The 26,305-nt window shown below is 37.1% G+C and overlaps 1 protein-coding gene across 1 annotated transcript in view; it reads left to right on the top strand.

Annotated features, from left to right (window-relative positions):
• Nucleotides 1–17,702, top strand: part of WDR36 (WD repeat domain 36) — a 34,596-nt gene extending 16,894 nt beyond the window's left edge. Inside the window, exons 13-23 of the mRNA XM_050913290.1 lie at nt 315–429; nt 1,710–1,875; nt 2,166–2,274; nt 3,044–3,123; nt 6,891–6,998; nt 8,081–8,178; nt 9,692–9,834; nt 10,487–10,603; nt 10,838–10,919; nt 13,233–13,420; nt 15,219–17,702. Coding sequence (XP_050769247.1) covers nt 315–429; nt 1,710–1,875; nt 2,166–2,274; nt 3,044–3,123; nt 6,891–6,998; nt 8,081–8,178; nt 9,692–9,834; nt 10,487–10,603; nt 10,838–10,919; nt 13,233–13,420; nt 15,219–15,368 — 1,356 coding nt within the window. The 3' untranslated portion in view covers nt 15,369–17,702. The remainder of the gene's footprint in view (nt 1–314; nt 430–1,709; nt 1,876–2,165; nt 2,275–3,043; nt 3,124–6,890; nt 6,999–8,080; nt 8,179–9,691; nt 9,835–10,486; nt 10,604–10,837; nt 10,920–13,232; nt 13,421–15,218) is intronic.
• Nucleotides 17,703–26,305: the final 8,603 nt, after the last annotated feature.

Below are 26,305 nucleotides of genomic sequence, written 5' to 3'. Positions count from 1 at the left end.
CATTTAGGTTACAGTGTTGATATTATTAGATATGACTTCTGATGGATGTCACTAAGGCAGTATTTCATTATCCTTCATAAGCGTGCACTGCCATATTTATTACCTGTTGACTATTTGCTTATTTTAAGAGCTCCTCTCTCTACTTTTTTGAGATGTAATCTGTTGTTTGTTCTGTGCAGTTTTCCTTGAAGAAGTCTAATAAAAACATAGTAGTATTTTATATTCGTGATACGTTATATATCTTCCAACTTTATTAACTAGATATACACTTAAAGAATTGTTTTCATAGGTGGGTTTTTTTTTCCCCTTGAAAGGCAGTTGACATTACCTCATGTGGGAACTTTGCTGTAATTGGGCTGTCAACTGGACGGGTAGATGTGTATAACATGCAGTCTGGCATTCACAGAGGGAGTTATGGCAACGAAAGAGGTAAGAATTGCTACACTTTTAAAATACTGACTCTTAACAGAACAGCAACAACCTGGTGTTCTGTCATCTAGGAAATTTAACATAGCTTCTGAGTTGAATTTGAGAATCTCTTCAGTTTCTCTGATTGCCCTACACTGTCCTATCTTGCACTGTAATTGGAAGTAATTTGAAACCTACTCTGAAGGACAGGATCCCTGCTAGTTTTAACAGCTCTGATGTTAGCATATGTTTGGTTTTAATTAACACAAAATTGTCAAATGTTACCAAAATGGTTAGCACTAAAATGACATCCTTTGTCCTCAGCTCTTTTTGAGATAATCACATTTCCAGTACTTGGCTTCTTGTTATAGGGTTCTATCTCTGAGATAAATTTTCCCATCTGTTTTGTGCTCCCTGCTTAAAAATGAAAGAATACATTACATGCATGGGAAATTGAATCCTGAGCAAGTCCAGTTCTTTGCATATGCTATTATTTTCAATTACCCAGCTGCAAACTGAGGGCTTAATGTAAGTGACAGTGTTCAGACTTTTCCTTTTAATGGTTGCGTACATATATATTTCATGTCATGTATCCTTCTGTATGTTTGCTGTTGCTTTGTAAGTCTGCAATTTATAATAGGACCCTCATGACAATTTTTTTGTTGTAGAAACAGGGAAAGAGTCCTGATGAACCCTTAAACCTTACTGGGTTTCTAAAAGCCATCTAGCATAGCAAACATGAAGTGGTCTTCTGATAACGTCAGTGCTTGATAGTGGGATGAATTTTATAAGTTTGGTTACTGGCCATTAGCCCTAGGCATAGATTAAGAAGTAAAATTTTTCCAAAACCAAAGGAGCTGTGCCTTATCTTTACACTGCAGTATAAAGTAACCTAGGAAAACTCCCAGACTTTGTGCCAGAACTGAAGCTGTAAATTTTGTCTGGAGTGGTCAGGCCCCCTGGAGGCATTCCATGAGTGATTCAAAAAGTCCCTCAAATCTCACATTCAAAAAAAGTCCCCCAAACTGAAAGCAGAAATAAAAGCTAGTATTTAGCTTCAATTACTCACAACTTTTGCATTGTATTCTAGGTGCTTACTTGAAAACAGTTTGGTTTCTGTACTGATAAAGAAACTTCTAATATTCGAGCGGTCTTGTCAGGTGGCTTTAGAATTGTTTGTCACACGCTTACTGCTCATTTAGTGTAGTTAGGCAAAGACATACAGAATAGTGTTTGGCATTCTGCTGATTTCTGTTATGTTTAAATTCTGAAATACAACTTTCTTTTCCCTTGATTTGCAGCACATGAGGGCGCCATTAGGGGGGTAGCAGTGGATGGATTAAACCAGCTGATAATCACAGCTGGTAGTGAAGGATTAATTAAATTTTGGAAATTCAAAACTAAAGATCTAGTTTACTCCACTGAGCTTTCTTCTTCTCCAAGTGGGATTCTGCTTCACCGAGACAGGTAAGAAACTGAAGCTATTTAATGTGCATATTGTTTTGCTCTGAGTGCATGAGTCTAGGATGGCAACCAAATATTCTAAGAAAGTTTAAATTTGTGGTGCTTTGAAATACAACTGACTACTAGTTGACAAAACAAAATGACTACAAGACATTTTATTAGACTGAAGGAATGTAATTCTGTTTATCTGAGATTATCTCAGGATAAAAGATTTTTGGAGCGATGTTAGCATGTTGTTTTTTATTTTTTGTCTCTGAGTATTCACTATCATATGTGCTAATGATTCTTGGCAGTGGTATTCTGGGAATTGCCCTTGATGACTTCAGTATTAGTGTTTTGGATATAGAGACCCGGAAGATTGTCAGGACGTTCTCAGGACACCATGGAAGGATTAATGACATGGTAATTGTTAACTCATTTTCTGTAACAGGTGACATATACAAATACCTAATTCATTTTAAAGATGGTGGATTTCTCTGTGTATAGTAAGTCACTATTATGTTCATCTGTGAATAGTAAAGTTGTAGTTCAGCTCTACAGCAGTTTTGACCATGTTAGTTTTCAAGTTAAAATCTATAGTGTTCGAATGGCCATGTATTTTTAGTGTGCTTTGGGATTTTACTATAACTTTGCAACAAGCTAATTTTGGGTTTAACAAAATAAAGCATTAGGAATAATGAAAACCACGTTGAAGAACAAAATTGTGCAACAGTCTTAACTGTATAGAAAAGATGAGCCAGGTACATAAAAGGTGTAAAGAGATCTGCAACACACTGGTAATTCCTCATTTTACGTCTTGTGTAATAGTGCTTTGTAGCATTCATTGAAATAGGTTTTAGCTTCTGATTGAATTCTAAGTGCTAGTAAGTAAGTATTTATTTGATTTCTTCAGTTTTATGCTCAGTGGTTTTCATCATTAACGTAAAAGTGAGGACCAAAGTGCTTTTACTAACAGCCAGATGTATCCTGTGTCATATATTTAAACCTGTTTTGAAATAGCTTCCATTTTCGTCCTTTTCTCGCTTTCAATGAAGTGGTGTCAGTTTTGTTTTATGGCCAGACCATTTCATCCTGGTGTTAGGGAGCAGTCTAATCTTGAACTGTGTAGAACAGGACCTCCTGTAGGGACTGACTTGTCAGTTGTGCCATTAAATTAACTATTTTATTTTAGACTTTCAGTCCTGATGGTCGTTGGCTAATAACTTCAGCAATGGACTGTACAATTAAGACTTGGGACCTTCCCTCTGGATGGTGAGTTTAAAAACATAGAGCAGAAATTTATTATAATCCCCTTTCTGTCTGTTAAGTGGCAAAAAGCCTTCTGGCTTGATTATCTGTCACCAGCCTATGTTGTATTCAAAGTTGTACATGGTATAACAACTCAGTACCCAGTATTTTAGTTGTGTGCGATGCTAGCAATATGTGCCTTTTTCTGGCTATACAGAATAACAATGTCCTGAAGATCTAATGATGAAACCTGGAGTTTTCATGTAGTGTAAATGAGTGTGAATTTGTTCTTTGTTTGGAAGCAGCACTGTAATCTAAATGGCAAGAGATTGCTTAAGGTGAATTGCTTTGTGATATGCTGAAGTATTCATAGAATCATAGAATGGTTTGAGTTAGAAGCAACCTTCAAAGATCTAGTCCAGCTCCCCTGCCATGAATAGGAACATCTCAGGTTGCTCAAAGCCCCATCCAGCCTGACTGAATGCTTCCGGTGATGGGCTGTCCACAAGTTCTCCAGGCAACCTGTTCCAGTGTCTCACCACCCTCATCATAAAAAATTTCTTCCTTATATCCAATCTAAACCTATCCCCTTTCAGTTCAAAACCATTGCCCCTTGTACTGTCATCACAGGCCCTGTTAAAAAGTCTCTCTCAGTTTTTCTTTTAAGCCCCCTTTAAGTATTGAAAGGCCACAAGAAGGTCTCCCCGGAGCCTTCTGTTATCCAGGGTGGACAATGCCAGGTCTCTCAGCCTTTCTTCATAGGAAACGTGTTTCAGCCCTCTGATCATTTTCCTGGACCTGCTCTAACTTCATGTCTGTCTTGTACTGGGGGTCCCAGAGTTGGATGCAGTACTTCAGTTGTTTTTTTAAATAGAAGCCTGTTCTCACATGCATTTTAGCAACACAATGAGGCTTTACTTCAGTTATTTTCCGTTTGTGCATGCTTACAACTGCCAAAAATACTCTTTTTACGATCCACTGTGAGTAGTCTTCTCCCAAAATGAAATTTGGCCAAGAAGCACACAAGTACACACAAGAAGTTCAGGAGCCCAGAAAAAACAGGCCAAAAAGTAACTTTGAGTTCTGCCAGTGCATTCTTTTAGCAGCACATCATATAGATTTTTAGTAATTTAAAGTAGTATTATGCAGTGTGAGGCTCTTGTCACCCCTGGGACTGAATGGTTTCGCTTGGATTGATTACTTTTGTTGATGTGGTTTGGTAAATAATTTTGTATACTGCAAAAGTTTTCATTTTGCTACCAAAAGTGTGTTGAATCTCAACAAACAATTGACCTATTCTTACATGATGAATGACACTAGTCTAAAAAGGGACAGGATGGACAGTAAGAGTCTTCTTTCCAGTGTAAATGGGAGGGAAATTAACATTCTGTTTGGACTTCCTCTTTCTAACCCTCTTACCCTTCCAAAATGATATGCCTACAAAAAATTGCAGCATTAATTATAAAACTTCAGAAATGTTACTTGTATCTTTCATTTCTTTAGTAACACTTTACAGTAAGAATCCATTCATACAATTTTTTAAATGTAGTCTAACAGTAGTACTTGTTTACATGTAACACATAAGTAAATATTTTGTCTCTTCTCTCTAAGTAACTGCAAGAAATTCTGGTCAAGCTGAAATCTAGGCAGGTGCATGACAAACCGTGTTTTTGAAAGTAATTAGGTTAAATTGTTCTTCCAGAATTTAAAGGAAAGGTTTTCCGATAACTATAGGCAGAGGAGTGTATTGAAAAGGAAGAACAGCTTTTAATGAAAAGCCAGGTGCTTGATTTACTTCTGCTGTGGTATATTTGCTCATAAATAGGAGAAGCGAATTATAAACTGGGCATTCTAAAGACTCAACTTTGATATTGTCTGTATAAAAGGATGGAAAACATGTTTTTAGATTACTTAAGTCCTACGTTACGAACAATACCAACTGACTTTAATAGATGTCATACCATTTACTTACTAAACATCTGTTTTTACTTGGGAATGCTGCTTAACTGTCCTTACATAATGTAAGTATTCCTAGTGCATGTTTTTTATGTAGGGCTTTTTGAGAATTGGGAAGAAAATTACCAATTTGTGTAGAGAAAATTTCAAGCAGGAACCTTGGCATTATGCGAATTTTTCTTTCTGTGGTGCAGCTTGCACAGGCAAATTAAGGAATCAAGGGTACCACCTGACTCTTTATAGTTTGGATGGAGTGCTTGAGACAGAATGGTGTAAGAAACGTGTTGATATTGTGAGCTCAGCAATTTTATACTTTCCATTGTCTCACTTTTGCAGTTAGGCAGGAAGTGTAAAGGTGAATGCTTTCAGCCCCCAGGCAGGATTCATGTAGCAATTAGTGTACATCTTGTGTAAAAATTACAAGCATGTCTGTCATTGTCCTATAGTGGATTGATTCCCTCCCCCAAGTCTGTAGTTTTAATTATTATTTAAATTCAGTAAATAGAAAAATTTAATTTAATGTTAACTTTGTTTTGCAGTTGTTCCTTACAGTTGCTTTATTGAACAATATTTCTCAGTAACTGATAAAGATTGTGGTAAAAGGATAGATTTGAAACTAAAAACAGTATTTATGGTAAATTTTCTAGCCATTGTGCACTGTGTGCAAAATGTATCAGTGTAACTAATACATGTTCTGACATTTTTAGGTTTAGTGTTTGTATATTTTATGTTGAAATTGATGAATGATGTGGCTCTTACCAGATTACTTTTTACTTGTAACGTGCATCAGGGAAAAAAATGGCTTTTATTTTTAACATGGTTTGCCAAACCATCACAGGAGTGCTCGGTACCTAAGAAAATACGTGCCCACAAGATTTTACATTTTAAACTGCTTTGTTACATCAGTATTTTTTCTATGGTTAGTGAACAGAACAGGGTTGTAGAACTAGCTGCTCTTATCACTTCTCACTTTGCTTTTGATTTTGGTCTGTAAAAAAGAACAAAGTATTCAAGCTCTCCATTTGTTCTTTTTGTTTCTCTCAATGAACTAGTTGTCAAACTCAATTGCTTCTTACAATTTTTATACCTCAACAAGTGACAAGCAGTGCTATGAACCTGGGCTTGAGTGGAAGTCTGCTACGGTCTGCATCAGCCAGGAGTTGTGGCATCATCCAGAACTTAAAAGTGGCTTATTATTAAAATAGTCACATACTACTGAATATTTTAACTTTGTTTTTATGTGGTATTTTTTGTTTTCTACAGTAGTGAAAGGAATGATCAGGGAATGTTTATCAGGCTGAAGATATGGCAATGTCAAAACAAACTGTTGCAGATAATCAAATTTTGCAGTGTACAGTTCATTCTTTACTTTAGGAACATTAGGTCCTATTGTTAACCAGGTGTATATGAAATATCTTGAGAGAGGGAATTTACAATTAACAGCCGAGCATTAAAAGATGAGGTCAGAGCACTGTGGGGCTGATTGGAAGTATGAAATTTATGGCCACTAAAAAGGTTAGTGTTAGGCATAAGGAGTTGAATGTAGTAGACAGATGGTTCATATTTTACACAGAATGTGGATGTCTAAGAAGGTAGTATAAATGTACCAGCTTTAGCTGATTTTAGAGAATTTTATAGAGGTGAGTGGTTTGTTGCACAGTGCCATTCATTTGCTAAGTTTATGTGTCATATTTGAATATTTCTAATATGCTAGTTTGTATACATACTTCTGGTGTCCTGCTTGCATTCAGTTGTATTTGTGCTGTAATTCAGATATGCATAGATAAACAAGTTCATCTTGCTGAGAATTTCTCTGTTGTGTTTTCTCTCCTTAGCCTCATAGATTGTTTTTTGGTAGACTCTGCAGCTGTGAGCCTTACTATGTCTCCTACAGGAGATTTTCTAGCTTCAACACATGTGGATGATCTTGGAATTTATTTGTGGTGAGTATGTAATATATCTATTTCTACACAGAATTTCAGAGGGGGAATTCTTTTAATCACCTTTATCGCAAATAGACAATTGTTCTGCAAAGTATCATCTCCAGGGTTTTGTCTTCTCTGGTTCTAATTAAGACAGATATTCTATATTGTTGTGATTCATAAATCTTGAAATCTCTTGCAGTTAAGATATTTATTCTGATAATTAAATGATCTCTTTTTTCCTAAATGTTTCTTTCTTACTTGAAAGAATTCCTGTTATGCCATTCCTAAAGTTTTTCTTTGACTCTACTGGTTTTTTTACCCCTTTTGAAATGTCAGTGCTCATAAAGTGTTGCTTTCTGAAGGGCTTTTCTTCTTGTCCTGGTATACAATGTTGTCTGAGACTTCTGAGTAGAATTTGGAAGTTGTGATTTTTTCTGTGTATTAATGATAGGTCAGCACAGATGTAAAATGTATTTTAGTTCAATTTCCTCCTGATACGGCTTTAAAGCAAATGACTGGCTAGGTGCAGTACTGAAGTAACACACCTTGTAAGTGGTTTGGGTTGTTTTTTTGGTTTTTTTCCTTTTGATAGATGGATAGATCTTTGAGGTTACATTTGTTGCCTGTAGTTTTGCCTGAGGGGTGTTCAATTGTTAGACCTTTCTGTGCTTAAGTACAAGTGCTTCATTGTGAATAGTGACAAATGTTTTTGCCTAGCCCTGGTTTATATTGAGAGAAAAAATCATTTGCCGGATTAACTTGCATACATTTTCCAAACTGCAGGAAAATTTGCTAAGAGTACTACTCTGAAATTCTGTGAAAGCGGGATGAATCATTTATATTTGCATAATGTATTGTACGTACTAAGTACAAAGCAAGCTTTTTAGATAGACAATGACTTTTATGTTTCAGACTTTCAGATGATGTATATTGCTACGTTTCATTTCTTGTTTATCTGGGGGATGAGGAAAACTGATCTTGAATAGAACCTGGTGAATTGCCATAGTGCAGTAGTATCAGACTGCAGTAAAAATTATGTCTAAAATACTTGTTCCCATTCACCTGAAAATTGTTTTTAAAATGCCTGTCTTATTTTTCAGGTCAAACCGTTCTCTGTATTCACTTGTCTCTTTACGGCCTCTTCCGGCAGATTATGAACCTTCTATGGTGACACGCCCTAGCACCTGCCCTGTGCAAGGTAATCTTCAGAGGCAAGAGTATTTTATTTTCAGTTTGGTATTATATTTCAAATAGAAGATGGTTTGTGTCCTCAGTGAAAACTCGCTGTGTCTTAGCATTCTTTCTCTGAACTGTTCCTATTGTTTCTACCATTTTTGGCATACTTACTCATATACTAATATTATTTACTAAAATCTACTCATATCTCTATGTTCAGACATAAAGAATTACATTGTGATGATCTCCACATCTTCAAGGAGATTTTGTAGGTCATAAAAGCATCTGTGCTCTCTGCTGGCTTTCTTTAATCCCAGACTTGTGTAAATACCTTGTTTTGACATCTGTGAGGCCAGTTTGAAATTAACGTTACTGTTTGGCAGTGGGAAGGGGATTGTTCTTTGTTCCACTTCCCTCCAACATTTTTGTCTGCCTGTATGCCGTGGTAGTTTCACTTCTGCGTATTGTCTTGTTGGCAAGAGAATTGGGTTCAGCTGACCTGTCATGTACCTGTGCTAGATTCCCAGTGAAAGAAAGGCCTAAATTGTGGTTTTGATACATTTAATACATTAAATGGTTGTGCTTCTGAAGGCCTCTAGATGGAGATGTTGTCTGCCCAAGTTTAGCAGTGCCTACATTTAGATCTCCATCTGGAGGAGACACACAGCTAGCTATTGACTGCATAAAAGAGCAAGGAACATACTTGAGGATGACTGCTTTATTAAGCACATACTTATTTTAGATACTTAAATTAGGGAGACAGGATTTCATCCCAAAACTTTGAATGTTTTAATCCTATAAACTGATTCTGGCTGAATGCTTTAGTTCACTTTCTGTCTTCATCAAATGTAAAGTTCCTGTATAGATGCTCAGAGCTTTTAATGGTTTACATTTCTTTGTTGTTTTAGGCTTTTCTATCACATTCATGGTTTCAGCCATATAATATTTTGCAAAAAGGAAGGTAAAGTAGAGGTGTTTGGTCAAGACCACATAGGAAGTCTAGAGAAAACCTAATGACAGACTGGATATCTTTTGTTGTGTGATGTTGTGCTTTAATGTTGAGATTTTCTTCATTTTTATGTGCCACTTCAGTCATACCTATGAACAGGTTGTGAATATTGTGTATGTTTGAATGCAAAGATTTTACAGATTTGTAACTCAGAGCTAAAATTGCTATATATATATTTTAAAACAGTTAACAAAATTTTAAAAGTAATCCATTGTTCTTCCTTTAGGACTTCTTTAAATTGCATTTATATCATTTCAGCCAAAGCAGATAAATCTTGCTAGTCTTTAAAATCCTGTTTATCCAATTCTGCATTTTAGCTATAATTGTTCAGAATTTAAATTTAATATTTCATAGGGTTAATAAAGATTGTTTCTGTAGCTTTTCAGCTATATATTATGCTAACACCCATATATATAGCTGTTACGCATGTGTTTTTCAACAATTGCAAAAGAAATAATGTTGGTTTGATGTAAAAAAAAAAAAATGTGAAATATGCATGTTCATGAAAGATATCTGTTCTTGAAAGATGTGGATGTGGCAGGAGATGAAGAAACATGTGATGAAATGATAGAATATGTCTCACCTGAGCAACTGGGAGAGCAGCTGGTGACCCTTTCCTCATTACCGGAATCAAGGTGGAAAAATCTCCTCAGTCTTGATGTTATCAAGGTAATGATATTAGGCACACCATTGCTTATCTACTGTAGTATTTGGATTGTGTTTTTTAAGAAGGAGGTAAAATAAGGGCTATTTCTCCTGTAATGTAAAACAGACAGTTGTCTTAACCATTCTCTTGGATGTTCAAGAAATCTTGAGAAGGAGGAACTGTTTCATAACTTTTGCCATTACTATTTCTGCAATATGCAAAATAGCTGTCTGAAGGCAGACGTTTCCATGTCAATGCAGCTAATAAGTGCCTATAAAGCTGTTCTAGGTTGTGCCTCCAAATCACCATTGGGCATTCCCATAATCAGAAAAAGAGAGAATGCACAAAAAATAGTAGTACGCAGCCAGATATATTTGCCCTTATTCTATGAGCTGCGTTTACCTAATCACAAAATTTAATCTCACTTTTCAGGTATTTTTCAAGATTTTGCAGTAGAAGACTATATGGTGCTTTTCACAATTTCTGGGATTTGGGAGAGGGGCTGTTTTTCTTCTAAATAGTGGCTTCATATTTAGTGGTAAAACATTTTACCTATATATTTACTTCTCAGTCCTTACAGTTTTCATAGTATTTTAAAAATAAAACTCTTGACAAAGAAAATTCCCACATGTTCTTACTGTGATGATGATTTTAATTCAAATATCTAATTTACAGAAAAAAAATAAACCAAGAGAGCCACCAAAAGTTCCCAAGTCAGCCCCTTTCTTCATCCCAACAGTTCCTGGTCTTATACCCCAATACATTGCTCCAGAGGAAGAAAATGATACACAGGTAAAAACAAGAATCAATATAATAGTGTTTATCTAGTGTATTTTAAAAGAAAATTCTTAAATGCTTTTTAGTGCTGAGTGAAATCTTGCTAAAGACTTTAAAGTACGTTTTAACACATTTACATTAACGCTTTCTTTCTTAAAGTCTTTTATTCTGTCAGTAGAAAAATAATCTAATTGAGATGTAAAAATACGTTTGCATGTTCACGTATACTCTTATACTTTCATGGTCTAGTCAAAGGTAGTAAACCTTGGAGTACTGGCACAGAAATCTGATTTCTACATTCATCTTGAAGAAGCCCTGCGCACTAATGAATGTAAGTTAACAAAACATTTCACTAAAAATGTAGATGCTAATAGTATTTTGATACACATTTGATTTCTAATGCCAGAATTGTAACATGTGCAAGGAAAAAAATATGCATAGTACAGTAGCAAAGGCAAAGAGAATGACCTGTTGTGTATAAAGCTGACTAATAAATAGATAGCCAATCTAGATCAAAGATCCATTGGTACTCCAGCTTGCCTGCAGCATGGAGCCCAGTTCTGGCTAAAAGCCATAGAGAGAAAGAAGGTAACGTTCCTAAGTTTGTTAGATTTTTTTGGAGATTGTGATGATCTCACCCAGAAAAGGTGCTACGTATTATTTGTAGGGTAAGAAAGGAAGGGAATGATCTGGTAAGGAATAGTCTGGTGATTCACTGAAACATGAAAAACATTATATGCCTAGCAAGTTCTATTTTCAAGGGCTACTTCACTAAACATTCAGCAAACGTAGAGCTTTAATTGGTTGCTTTATAATTAAAGCTTAAGAAGAAGTGATTGATATAAAAATAAGCTGCTGGATTTCTTTTAACATTCAGTTCATTTTGAAATTCAGTCGCTTAAATTTCTTGTGGAATGTACCTGCTGTTTTCCCTGTTTAACTTGTGCTGATACAGAATCATTGAAATCTGGATTTTTAGAAAGGGTTGCTAATATAGCTGGCTTGGAAATGTAAACAGACAGTCACTGGTACCTTGTCCACAAGGCAGTTCTGCTGGGAATTTTTCTACCCCTTAAACTCTTTTGAGATGACCAGCTTACTCAATTGCACTTAAAACATTTTGTGTGCGGAACTTTATTATCTGTCACAAGCAAGGTGTGTTTTTTATGCTTGTGTTTTTAGTACTTCAATTGATAGTGTTCTATTAAGCTGCTTCAGAGCTGCTCAGAGAAGAGTGAAACATCAGGTGAATATTTTAAAACCTAACCAAGCACCTAGAGGCTCGCTGTGCCACGGAGCAAGTGCACTCCATGATGCACTGCAGTAGTGGTCCCGTGGGCCTCCCTGGGGCAGCCTCTCTGGTGTAAGGCAGGTGTGCTCCACCATCTGTGCTGTAATCCCAGTCCAGGGAGCCTGTTGATCCTGACTCAGGAAGCTGCTGCTGTGTAACATGGCTCTGTGCTTGCTAGTTTACAAGCATCTCTTCTAAAGGTGACTAGGCTATGCAAATAAATAGTATTATACTAGAAGCCATCCTGGCTTACCATTGGGATGGAGGCATGGTTTCGTACCTCAGATCAGGACTGTGCAAAGTAGATTGAGCTGGGCACCTTTTCCATATTGTATGTGTACCAACTTCATAGTATGTTCCATGCTTGGTTTTTTCATGTCACAGCACAAAAATGAGTTAATGCATCTGTTTAGTACTGTTAATATCACAATTACATTTAAAACTAGCTAATGATTGTCATAGGAATCAAATACAGATGGAAACAGGTTTATACCACCTAAGGAATATTAACCAATGTCTGATACCATTAGTTACCATGATATAAGAGTGTAAGAAGTTGCTTTTAGCAACTTCTTAGCAAAAGAAATATTAATTAGAAGAAATTATTAAAAATGTTTTTACCAACAGCTGTGTTTGCAACCATACATGTTTTTATTTCTGCATTTAAAGCAAATGGATGGAATTCTCAAAGATCAGGTAGGATTGTAGAAATCCTGAGGAAGAACATTTGTGAAAAGGAGTAAAGAGTTTGTCAATTGCGTGTGTTTCTACCAGGGAAAAGGCTTCCCCCACCACCCTCCAGGTCCCAGGAAAAGCAGGAGGAATTCACTTAACAAAAGTAATAATTACCTTAGATGCACCAGATGATCCTCGATTTAGCTTAATGTCAGTAAGAGTAAACACTGTAAAGTTTCCTAGTAAAAGTAGTACCCTGTCTCTTCTAGGATATATTTGCAGTAATAGCTTGAAGTCCCAAGTATATATTTTCTTTTTACCAAGAGATGTAAAATGACAACATTGTATGGCTAATAAGAAATTTTGTTCAGCTTAAAAGACAGAATTGGGAAAAAAAGTTATACAAATACAAAGGTGTTACTTGTATTTGTCAACGTGAACTTACAAATAAAATGCAACTGTCTTATTAGAGATGTACTTCTCTGTAGTATGTGATGGGACAGTAAATTAAAGGCAGGATGGCATTTTGTGGAAAACAAAAAAGTAAGGAAACAGTAGAAACTTGAAACATACACTCACTGCTTAAGAATTTTGGAATAAACCTGTCCGCATGAAGGATTTGTGAGATTATTTTCTGCAAATGTTACTAATAATGTATCCCTCAATGCTTTAACACAGATACAGCTCCATTTAACTTACTGAAAAGCTTGGGACCATCTAATATTGAGATAGAACTAAGGGGTTTGACCCCTGAAGGTGGTGGCTCAACGGAGGTGATGCTAAGCTTTTTGAGAATGATTGGGTTGATGCTGAACAACAAGTACAACTTTGAACTTGCTCAGGCATACCTTGCACTATTTTTAAAGGTAACAATTTTCATATAATATTTTATGTTAGTCCTGTTCAAAATGATGGTTGTCCAGTAAAAGGATGTAAATTGTTTCCTCTAAAGAATTATCTTAAGTGGTTTTTTTCGGGGATGGTTTTAAAATTACTAACTGAATGTATTGGATAATTTGACAACTCATCTGGTCACAGTCAAGAAAAACTTGCAAAAACCAGATATTGTAAAGAGACCATGCCAGACGGGTTTTATTCTAGTATTTGTTACTTAGAATTGTTTTTATTTTTTGTAACATACCTAACTTCTTAATGGTTGTTAATTGCTAAGCTAAGATATGCTATGTCTTAAGTAAGAAAAGAATTCAATGCACAATGTTTGGGGAAGTAAAATAGGCATTTTGTTGGACTTATCGCTAGACATTACAAGCCTGACTTTTACTTTCCATGTCAGTGGGCTGCCATTCTTCTGTTACCTGTTAAGCATCACAGAGGTAATGAAATTATTCCCAGGTGTGTGGACGTTAGAAATTTATTGTGATAAAATACAGTAGCAGTTACTCTTAGAGAGAAAGTGGTTCTGCAGAAGATTGGTACCCTTCTGATGTACAAATACTTACCTTGTCAAAGATACTCTGATTTATGAAAGTGTGGGAAAGCAATTAATTACAGATTACTAGGAAAAAGTTGTTACAAACATTCAGACACATGTAATACTGTATTTAACTGAATATTTCTTAATTGCAATATTGCAGGGATTGGTTTTAAAGATAGAGTGTAATGCTGGACAAATATGACTTGCTCTTTTCCTTTTGTTGGGGTTAAATAGAATGTGTGGGGCAGCTTCCACAACAACAAGCAGTGCAGATGAATAGGAGTAGATCTGTAGAGTGAAACACGTAAGGTTGAGGTCTTGATATTCATTCACCAGTGGCTTTTTGTCATGTCTATTTATTATTAGTCTGTTTTTTAGTAGTCTGGTCCGATGGACTGGATAGGATTAATAGTTGCAGTATTAGATGTTAGAATTCATCTTTCTGTTTAGTTTCATACAAAAGAAATTTAGCTCTTGCAGGGTAGATTAGGGACAGCTAGGTAATTTGCCTCAGAAATGTACTCCTGATATGAACTACAGTAGAATAATGTAAACTCACCCTGTGACACATGAACACCAATATCGTTTGTTGTAGGTTCCAAGTAAAACAGCTCTGAGCTTAGCAAGAGTCCTAGATTTAAGTTGTAGCCAGGAAAATAACTATTCCATCCATTAAGTGGTAATAATGTATTGCCTCTCTACAAGGTTAAGAGGTTTCTCTTTATGCTTTACCAAGGTTACTGTTTATTACATAGAGGGACGACATCTCCCTGTATCAGTATACAGTGTGCTGGCATCATTCTTCTTGCTTTACACAACAAGGGTGATTTAAAACAATGATCCTGATTGGCCTCAAGGCATCTGTTTAGCCTTTCTAGCCTAAAGAGGAATTTGTGATGCAGGCTGGAAAGAGGAGAAAGTTACCCTCTAGAGAAGTGTGTGATTATGGTAGATTCAGCAGCAGCGGCAGAAGATGGTCTAGTAAAGCAATAACATATTTAAGACATTTTGCTGCCTTATCCCGTCTAATACATGTGTGGGAGTAAAATGGCTTGTAAAAGACTAGCAAAAGGGAGGCAGCATTAAATGGAGGGAATTAATTCAAGGAAGAGTCCTTCCCTTACTTGGGACATTCCTGAAAGCAAAGTATTGGAATTGAATGAGGAAACTGATCTTCTGATTTTTTATTATCTGTGTTTGTTTCACTAACTGCTTGTTTGCATTTTCAGTTACACCTTAAGATTCTCTCATCAGAGCCAAACCTATTGGAAGAAGTATCCAGATTGTCAATACAACTTGAGGAAACTTGGATTCATTTGCGCACTCTATTCAATCAGAGTCTGTGTGTGTTAACATACATGAAAAGTGCTTTGCTGTAAAATACTTAAGGGTTTTGCTGCATAAAGCTCCCCTTGGAATAATAATACAATTTATTACCAAAAATACTGGATTCGAAGAACTATACTGGGACTTGTGATGCTGCATTTTATACATCCGTGTATGGCAAAGTATTTTAGAACGTGCATAACTGCGTATTTTTATTCACTTCATTCAGAGCAAAAATTAATATGTGCAGCTTAAATATTCATGTTGTATTCATCTGTGCTGTCAATGAACAAACAGTTGGATGGCTATAGGTAAGGTATCTAGTTACCTTATGCTTTCATGACCAAAAATGTAAATCAGAATGAAGAAATTACTTGCAAAAAAAACCCCAAAACCTGGGAATGTAATTTCTGTGCAGGAGACCAAAACCTGTATTTTGCTTAATAAACAATTACTGTTGATGCAAAAATAAAACAAAAAGTCTGAATTATTGACAATTTATTAACCTTAGTTTAAAGCAAATGAATATAAAAATTTAATTCCTCTGCAATCAGAGCACTTTTCCTGTCAAGTTTGTAAAAATTAGTTTTCTTCTCCCTTTGGCAAGCTGCGTTCACTATTTTGCCTCAGACACCTATTTCTGAAAGCAAAGATTTCTAGCTGCACTACAAATGATGGAACTTGAAAAAAACAAAAACTAAACCAAAAAAACCCCACCCATTTTTTATAACCAGGTTTCTTGCTCTAATTTTGGAGGCTCAATTTCTTATGAAAATTAGTATTCTTTTCTTAAGGAGATAAAGATTACTGGAATAAAAGCTTTGAGTTGTGGGGAATTCTTAAATGAATCAGATGTTATTTTTATGAAATGATATTTAGATTTCAAATAATAAGGTTTGGGCCGATTTTGGGAACTCATGGATGGGATTATCTTAAAACTTAAGCTTTGCTGTTTGAGAGTACCTGAACAAGGCCTTTGCTCTTTCACATGCTCCAGCTACAGACACAGACTAACAGAGTAACTAATACAAATGTGTGCAATTTTGATGAGAAAACTTGAAAGATGGGTTCATTGCATTTGGCATAAGACTGAAACAGTAGTGTGGTTTTGTTGTTCTAGATATGTGATTTTTTTTTTAATGCCATCACATTATGGAACTCATTTTAGTCATATATCCTGGAACAAATTATCTGCAAACATGTACATGCAGTGTAGGGTACAGAATACTGCCTGAAACAAGCAACAATTCAACACGTATCATGAGATCAGCATCCTTTTGACAGCTCAGATTTGCAAGAAAGGTCGTCAGGATTATCAAAGGAGTGCAGAGGTGATAGGAAGTCAGCTTTTACAGCTTCTCTGTGTTGTTCGGGCTGTTCTTCATCCATAACTTTGACTCATGTTAAAGCTTGAAGAGAACAGAGAAATACTAGGGAAGTTTACGGACTGGCATTCTAGTCAGTTAGGACTGAGAATGTGGAGTCCCCGGGAATGATGTACACCTGAGGTTTTTTTATGAAGTTTACTACTGAGATTTAAGAAGATCCTTTGTACCATAGAATGATTAGCTTCTGGTGATAATGGTTCTCAAAAACCCATTACTCCCAATTTCTTGAATGGATCTAAAACAGTCCGAAATCCCTCAAACTTCAATGTAATATATAATAAGCCTCTGAGCTTATAGGTGTTACTATAACTAATTTAGAAGATCTTAAAAAATCATTTTTTCAACCAAGACATTAGATATTAAAAGATGAGTAAGTCAGTAGTTGCGGACCTGCCTCAGTAGAAGAAAGAACAGTGGATAAAGAACTTTCCTTTTGGATCAGAACAAAGGTCTGTCAAGCGTAGTGTCCTGTCTCCAGCTGGAGCAAGGAATAGATGCAAAGGGTCTAGCAAACAGGTCATGTATAAAGTGATCCTTTCTCAAGCACATCACACCAGCTTTCAGCAGACAGCTATTTAGATACTTCATGACCCAGCTGTATTCTAACAATTGTGTTTAATATTCTGTGACAGACCTGTTTGTTCTCTGGGAGTTCATCTAATCTCTTTTAGAACCCATTTATCCTTCACAACATCCTGTAGTAATGGGAACTACAATTTAATTAAATACTAAAGGAAATAATATATTTCTGTTTGTATGCTCCAGATCTGCTTTCTTCTAATGTTGTATGTCCCTCCTACTTCTTGAATGTGAGAAATAATAATTGTGCTCTAGTCTTCATGCTTCACTGTCTCTCGACCGCAGAGCAGTTGTGAAATGGTTTCTACTTGTGAAGGAGATATTTCATTTTACTGAGTGCGCACATGTTTTTTCATTGACATACAAGAACCTTTTTTGGGCACAGATGTTTAAATCTGTATGTACAGGATTTGTCTACAAAACTTGTAAGATTTGTAAAGGGGGGGGGGGGGGGTTGTTACTTTCTGTTTTTTCTGGACTACTTAATGTAATCAGGAGAAAAAAGACATACTTTTTGCCAAACAGGCCATTCTTCTGAAAGCAGAACCAGCAAGCTAATTTTTGTGAACAGTTTATGTATAACACTGTTGGCATAATTTTTGCAGTCTGGATGATCTCATTAAATGTGTTAATGCAGTTTCTTATATCATAAACAGATGTGTTTTTAAGTCTACCTGGAACACTTCAATCATTTCCTTCAGAAAATAGTCTTTAGATTTTAGTGATATCCCACCTCCTTTATCCTTTTGTCTTTTCCTCAACATTCCTAGTCATCACTGCTATTTCAGGAGCGTTTGACTATTCTTAAAGGTGGTTCCAGTCTTACACCAATAGCTCTGATTGCTTCTTGTTCTTAGCCTTTTATTCTGTCCTTTTTTTTTTCCCCCACATCAAATGTTGAGCAACTTTTTGCCATTAATAACTTCTTCAGAAATATAAAATAATTTCCACTTGCTAGTGGAAGTGGATATTTCACCTGCTACCTCCTGTATTATTCCTTCACACATGACATCAAGGACAATATCTTGTGATATTAGTCAAAAGTTGTTGATTACAAGTGGTAAGACACATTACAATTGAATTTGATAGATGGAGCTTCATGTTACCTGTAAGAACTCACTTTAGCCTATTGGCATTGTAATGGCATATGCAATAGGGTTTGAGAAAAATCATTAGCTGGATTAAGGGATATAGTTGTTGTTAACCCTAGGTTTTCTTCCAGGCAGGAGAACTACTGAAGATTTTACCATTCTTAAACAATGCCAAGCCCGTTTTAGGCTACCTCTGACTAGCAGCTTGCTGTTACAGTTGTCCATGTTACTGTGTCACACCACTCCTCACAGGTTCTTCTCAAGTCTGTTACTCGCCTGTGCCTGCCTGTGTTCCTGTGCTCCATTTTCATCATGATTTTCTCTGCTCTTCTGGCTTCTGAGCATACCTGCTCCTCTTAGCAACTGCTGTACACAGCAGTCCTGTCAAGTTAGGTCTCAGTGCTTCCACTATTTTCTTTTGACTGTGTTGTTCTTTCCAAACTGATTTGGTGCTCACAGTTGTTGTGGTACTAAACCAGTTAGTTGGACCTTGTCCCCTATATTTGTTGCTGGCTGGATTCAAACTCTGAACAGTGAAGTTTGCTCCTCTCTGAGCTATAATAAGCTTTCACTGCAATCTTTCCTTTTTCTTTCAAGTAAAAATAGAGGTATGAGGAAAAACATGCAAATGTGAAGTGAGAGTAAACATGCAAATGTTCACACGTTGTTCAGCAGCCAGCATAGACCACTGACTGGAAGCACTTGAACACCTTGTATGTTTCAAATACAACTCTTGCTTCTTCAAAAGAAATGTTAGGAAAGGTCTCAAGTCTGTGCAAATTGTTGTAATGCAAGTGTCCTTGTCCCAGAGTAAGGAAACTGGAAGATACTTGTTTGCATTCTGTGAAGTAAAAAGGCCAAGTATTCGTTGGCATATTTGTTGATGAGCTGGATTGAAGGAGTTTAGCATTGTTTAAAGATCACCAATATGTAAGTTAGTTTCTCCTTTTGCCTGTTGACGTCAGCAGATGTTTCCTGAGCATGGTATGTTAGCATATCAGTCTTTTCAGCACATTACTGGTTGTAAAACTTGTACTTCTTAAGAATTACTTGTTTGATGAAAAATTACCTTTTTAAAAAAATAATTTACCTTTTTAGAGATGAGGAATCCAATCAGTGCCTTACTTGATGGCAGTGCAACAAGTCTGTTTTACTTTTTTGCTGGGTTGGCAGTATGTGTTAGAGGAGAATAAAATGCTGTCATTAAATGTCCTTAGCACCTGTGCTTTTTGTGAAGCAGTGAAAAATGGAGGAAAGAAAAATTAAGGACAAAATAACTAAGATCCTTTTACCCTGGCTGTTACATGTTCCCCAGAAGGATTGAGTGAGCTCTCTGATGCTCTGTTGCACATCATGGACCTTTGCCAGTTAGTGGCAGTCTCTGGAAGGTACCTTTTGTCCACTGATGTGTGTACTGCTAGTTCACAGAACAGTCCATGTGGCTAAGTGGGGGTACATACTATTGCCCTGACTCTCCAGTGTGTTCAAAGGACTGATGTGCTGGCGCTGTGAGTGTTAGAGTATGCCAGTGTTAAGGGTCATCCCCTTGGAGGATCAGACCACCTTGGTGATTGGCAGTTACCTGAAATCACCCATAGAATAAGTCAGAGTAAAGTAGAATAAAATAATGTATTTGTAGAATCCTCACACAGTTGCTATGTTTGTAAAGATTACGGAAATAAACTTACCTACTTAAATTAGGTCCAGAGGATTCCTTCATCCTGTGTTAACCTGTAGCCAAATTGCTAGTTGCCTTACAGCTACATAGCTGAAGATCTAGCACTTCCTGTCTCTTGAGTTGCCCAGTGTTGGTCTTGGAATAAGATGTGAATTTAGCAACTCATCCCATCCGTTAGCACCCCAAACTCTCCTTGAGGGTTTTTCAGATTCATGTGTCTCAAAAGGATCTTGTGAACTTGGCTCACTAAAATAGTGGGTATGACATTCCTCTCTTACAACCAGTGATGTTCCCTACTGCTTTGGAAATGTTAGCATCTCTTTGGCATGGCTGGAACTGAAAAGTCATCAGCCTGTTGTAATGCAACATGTCCCTTCCTGTCATGTGGGGCAAAGTTTAAAGCCCATGTAAATGTGTTCTCAGAGTGTGACAGGTTACATTTTCGGTTGAACATGAGGTTTGATGACACAGGGTGGTGCAGCTGGTGGTTGTTCACATTTGAGATTAACCTCTATATTTGCCCGTTGCTTTGGGTTGATGAAGGGGTGAGGGATAACTGCCCAATTCTCTCTGATGAATTCCATTTCAACAAGATCAAGATAAACGTAAGCTATTTCAGCAGTGCTTACATCAGTGCTTAATTGAGATGGTTTGTTCATGGTGCTAGAATAAACAGCATTGTCTGTACAGAAATCCCTGCAGCTCCCTTCATGTTGATGGCTGAGGATGACATCCTGCTGGTGCCTATGGAAAGGGTAGAAATACTTGATGCCTTTTTTTGCTTCAGTCTTCACAGGCAAAGCCTGCTTCCATTTTCTCTGTGTACCAGCATCCTTTCTGAAGGAGAAGAGCTGCCAGCAATGGGCAAGCAATGGGTTAGAAAGACTTTAGAGCGCAGTGCTCTGCAGTCACCTTATAACCATAGGACTGCACAGGACTTATGCACAAATGCTGTCCAATATAATAGCATTGCCTATCAGCTATAAAAAAGCATTGTGATCGAGGAGGTCTCTGACAACTGGATTGAGGCTCTTGTGCCCTTTTTTATAAAAGGTGAAGTGAAGAATCCAGGGAACTATTGGTTGATCAAACTTATCTTGGTCTCCAAAACAGTCATGGAGCGTGTGCTGCACGTGCTTTTGGAATCCATCTCCAATATACTAAAGGGCAAGATGATGAAGAACAACCAGCAGAGAGTCATGAGGGCAAATCATGCTTGACCAAGCTGGTTGCCTTCTAGGATGAAATGATTGGTTAGGTGGACAAAGGAAAAGCCATGAATTTAATGATAAAATTCAGTGCAAGTATAACAGTATGTAATTACTTAATAGTCTGTTATTAAACATTGCAAGTTGCTACTGCTAAAGTCAACAGGCACGCTGTCGGTTAAGATTTTGCAAATTTTGGTGCTTGTTCATTGCATTCTGTGTGCCATGTACCTTTTATACTGTGAGCTGGCTTACGGGTGAAACTGGGTCTACAGTATAGAGGTGTGAATTACTTTTGCAGTAATCCATTGTAATCAGCATTACGGAAATTAATTTAGTCACGTTCTAATTATGCCTAATGCATTATTATTTTGTTAAATATCCCATAGCAAAGACGCTCAATAAATTAAATACGGCAATGTTGAATAATGCTACTGGCATTCAAGAGATTTGCAATGAGCTGTAGAAGAATTAGACTGCCAAACGAGTTGAAAGTATTTCAAGTGAATGTCTGATAAGAAAAATTATTCTAAAATTGGTGGGTGCCACAACACATTTGACTGTTTAACAAGTCCTTGCCTTTTATCCCTGGAGGTTTCATTCTCATGTACCACCACCGTATTATGTCCCCTGCTGCAGCTATAGATCTTTCTTCTTTTTATAGTAGCTTCTACAGCCTGACTATTTTATAACCATTTGGTAACACAATCTGTGCTTGAGGAAAGACCCTCTTCATAGGGTACAAGGCACTTAGTGTGGGAATGGTGAGAGGTCCACGAAATGCTGTTAAGAAAAACTGTAAGAGCATGTAGCCATCTGAGAAAGAGACACAAAGTGTGGTTGTTTTAGGGAAAAGGTAGTGTCTAGAAATGTATTTCTGGAGCAAGACTCTGCTGCTTAGGCTTGGAGAAGGTAGGAATCCCAAAATTGTAAAAGAAACAGACTGGGATGTATCTTTTCAGGACCTGGGGACTTACTGCAATTAAATCTCACTCCTTAGCGAGGAAAATGCCTGAGGTGTTGTAAAGAACCTGTGCAGTCAAAAGTAAGAAAGTTCGTCAGTCCTCAGGAAGAGGATGGACCCCAGTACGGTGGTACTTGGCCCAGGAGAGAGTGTCCTCTCTAGTGATGCTGTCCCGTTTGCAGCATCTCCCAGAATAATTAATGAAAATATCAAAGCAGATGATACCTGAATACCAGAGCAGGAGTTATGACAAAAAAACTGCTTGGAACAGAGGAACACAGAGCCTCTTTTTACACAGGAGGAATGGGAGACAGTGGAGTAAATAGCAGTGATCCTGCAGGGAAGCAAGGATCTGACTGCTGAAAGCCCATAGTGGGTAGAGTTGGGCATCCACGTGTTCCTCCTCTTACCTGCCTAGCTGTGGGAACATTGTGGCCATGCTGTAGAAGCCCTCTTTTCCTTTATAGCAAGGTGACTACAAGATCTTGCCTTTAGGCCTTACATAGTTCCTATGGGCAATTCTGCTTAGACAGGGTCACAGAGTTCAAAAGTGACCCCAGGTGGCTGATGTTAAACATTGAGGGTATCATGTGCATGATAACATGCAAATTGCGAGATGTCTCCTGGCCTTCCTTAAGGGACCAGACAGGAATGATTTCCTCCTAAACAGAGGAGCCAAAGCTGGAATTCAGCCTCTCGGAGAACCGTAGCTGGTTTTCTATGTAAATTGGGATTTCTGTCTGTGTATTGTGATTGCCAAAGTCAAGATCTTAAAGGGCGTCAGAAAGAAATTATGTAGTGGGCAAATACAAAGATATTGTCAAAGCATTTACCTGATAAAACTATGTGGAAAATGTACTGATTTTTCCCAGCAGAAACCTGTTAGTGAGATATACTGAATGTTTCTATGGGTTGTCAAGACCTGGACGGATTTGTCTGTACAAAATAGGTTAAGGTAAGATTTATTTTTTCGTGAAAACTTCTGTTTCTGTGAGCTTGGAAAAATTGTTAACCTACTTTATAAGTGTTTGATTAATCTACTTTGTAAGGAAAGAAAATACTGAAATTGTCAAAATGAAAGAAAAAATCAATGAAATATTAGAGCTAAAATAATGCAGTAAACTTTAATCCTAAGGTATAATGGTACTGAAAACAGTATGTGCTAATGAAAGTTTGACCATGTTAGATTCTCTGCTCCATGCGTATGAGGATATTTCTTAACTGAGCCCAGTGCCTGGCAGTTGAAGAACAAATCTTGATTATAGCATACACGTATAAAACAGACTATTTTGACATGACTGAGGAGGTGCTGTTTTTCTGGCACATACCATTTCCTTTCATGTTGAAAGGAAAGGCTTTGAAAAATCTTGTAATTTTTTGCAAGCAGAACCGTAGCACAGCTCAGATACTCATTCCTCAGCTTATTTATCATCTTGATATGTTGGAGGAGGAAATCCTGGAGCCCCAGATCATTACAGGTGTTACCAGTAATCTTAAGGTAACCCGCTTTTATCACCCCAACTCCACTTAAGTTGCTGGACTAAGAAACAAAGATGGAGCTCTGGGATTAGCAGAAGTTGGCCCAGTGGGTTGATATGCAACTTAAACATGGACCATGAGCTCCTTGATATGCCTGGTTAGCCTAAACAGAAACATAATGCAGTAACTGTGGCATCACATGAAAAAGGTTCAGATAAGATGAATCTAACCTCATTTGAATTAATCTAGCAAGAGCTGTGGGCTGGTGCCTAGGAATGGAGTGTTGATGTTAAGCTGAATGCTGATGGTAGAGAAGGAGCCAATCCCAAACTGTGGTGGTAGAATATTCTTACCATCTCAGTGTGTTCCACCAGCAAGAGGATGGTTACAACAGCACCTCTGAAGTACAGCTTTATACACTAGTCCAAATTTGTTGTTCTTCTGATTTATATACTGTTTTAAATACTGGTTAGAGTCCTAAAAGAGATGCTATGGTCTAGGTAACTATTAAGCTGTGTTAGCTCTCTGCTTTTAATAACTGACAGCCATAAGTGAACTGTCAATTAAAAAGACAAATTCCTGTTGATTAGAGATATCTACAGTGCATCTCTAGCCACTGACAAGAAACAGGCTTCTATGCTACAAGACAGTCTGCTGTAATAACAGGAAAAAAATTATTTTTTATAATAAGCCATAAATTAATTTTCTGCTGTTTTTCCATAATAAAATAGTATGTTATTTTGAAAAGGGATTGGGGTAAACGCTTTAAATGAGAGACTTTTGCAAAGCCTATGAGGCCAAGATTGCTAAAAAGTCCTTGAATCTTAATTAATCAAGATTGAGAACTACATTCAGAAAAGCTAAGTAACTGTTTTATGTACATTGGAGAATATTAAGTGAAATAATCCATTGCCTTTAAATAGAGAAGGACAACTGACAGTTTTGAATTATGTTCCAGTCTCTGTTGTTCTCTTGAAATGAGTCTACATGGCCACAGGCTTTTTTCCTCTCACAAATATTAACCTAACTAGGTATTGGAAATACGTATAGATAGCAACAAACAAATGAAAACAGATTTTAAATCTAATAAAATATGAAGTTCTGTGCTTAAGAGTATTGTATAATCTTCCTCCTTTTCCAATCAACTTCTACTTTTTTCCCCAAAAGACACTCTCAAGATCATCTTTGTAGCTATAACTATCATCCTCCCCAGACCAGAAAAGCAAAGGTTTCCTAGCATTCATGGATGACCTTTCCAATTATTTCTGCCAATCCTCTCTCAATTCCTGTGAAATCGTTCTTGCACTATTCACTGTACTGCTTCCGTGTATCATCTACAGCAATTTTAAGAGCTGAGTAAAACATTGTGGACACATCTGGTCAATTCAGCATTTTCTCATGTATGTTCCATATTTCTAAACAAGATTGTCTCTTTGCATTGTTTAGTTATGCTTTTCTCCTTTAGCTAAAAGAGAGGGTGTCTTACTAAAATGACAGGGTTGTTCCTCAGATTGTACTAAGATAAAGGAAAAATCTTATTTGTTCCATTAATCTCTTCAATTTCAACTCTAGGATTCAAACTGTTACAATTATGCTTTGTTATAGTCTGCTGCTATTCCTGCTAGAGACTAACTTGAAAGGCAAGTGCTTCTTTTCCCATTGTTATTTTGTTAGCAACCACGTTCTGAAGAGCTAATTCTCAGTCTAAGCAGCACCCACTCATTTTATAATGTTGGTAATAATTTCCACTTGCTCAATGGGAGGTCCTTTCACCCAAAGACTTGACTTGGATAAATTTAGCTTCACAGCAACCCATGAATATTGGTGTTACCAGAACTGTGTGACATGTAGGGAAATGGACCATGTAGCATAGGACCATGTAGAAATATCTGTATGTTGTCATGTAGGAGTGTTAGCTAGAGGTTGGGTTCCGAGTTGTGGCTTCCAGGCCTAAATAGTTTGGTGCTAGCTTGCTGTCTTTTGCTTTTTTCATCATGCAGTCTTGATACATCCAGTGTTGCTGAATGTCCTCTAACAAGTCAGCAGAACAACCAGAAATAGTACAGAGGAATTCCAACTCTTGACTCCTTGTCCTACTGCTCCAAATTAGTCCTGTCTTGAGAGAGTTGGTGGTGGAGGAAGAGGAGCGATGAAAATCAGGATTTCTGCATTCATGGTAAGCTGGACAAGAGCAAACGCCATCTTTTAGTTTCCATGTTGCGACCTATGGTTTTGAGATCTGACCAACTGTGGTTTTGTGAAGATCACTGCTCAAGCATTTTACCTAGGAGTTCCTAATAACTCAACCTATCTTCTCCATCTCTGGCAAAAGCCTTCAGTGCTCACCTGTATTAACTCCAAACAGCACTTCTAGGTTTAGAGGGAAAATAGTGATATATCACCATTATGAAAAATAAGTTACCCACCGAGTCGAATGCTTGCAGCCTGTCCTGGTTTTGGCTCGAATAGAGTTAATTTTCTTCTTAGTAGCTGGTACAGTGTGTTTTGGATTTAGTGTGAGAACAATGTTGATAACACGCTGATGTTTTAGTTGTTGCTAAGTAGTTCTAAGGTAAGGATTTTCCAGTTTCCCATGCTCTGCC

This window comes from Gymnogyps californianus, chromosome Z (assembly GCF_018139145.2).
Source record: "Gymnogyps californianus isolate 813 chromosome Z, ASM1813914v2, whole genome shotgun sequence".
Classification (NCBI taxonomy): domain Eukaryota; kingdom Metazoa; phylum Chordata; class Aves; order Accipitriformes; family Cathartidae; genus Gymnogyps; species Gymnogyps californianus.
Note: the sequence above shows the minus strand (reverse complement) of the source record. Positions and strands in the feature narration are given on the sequence as shown.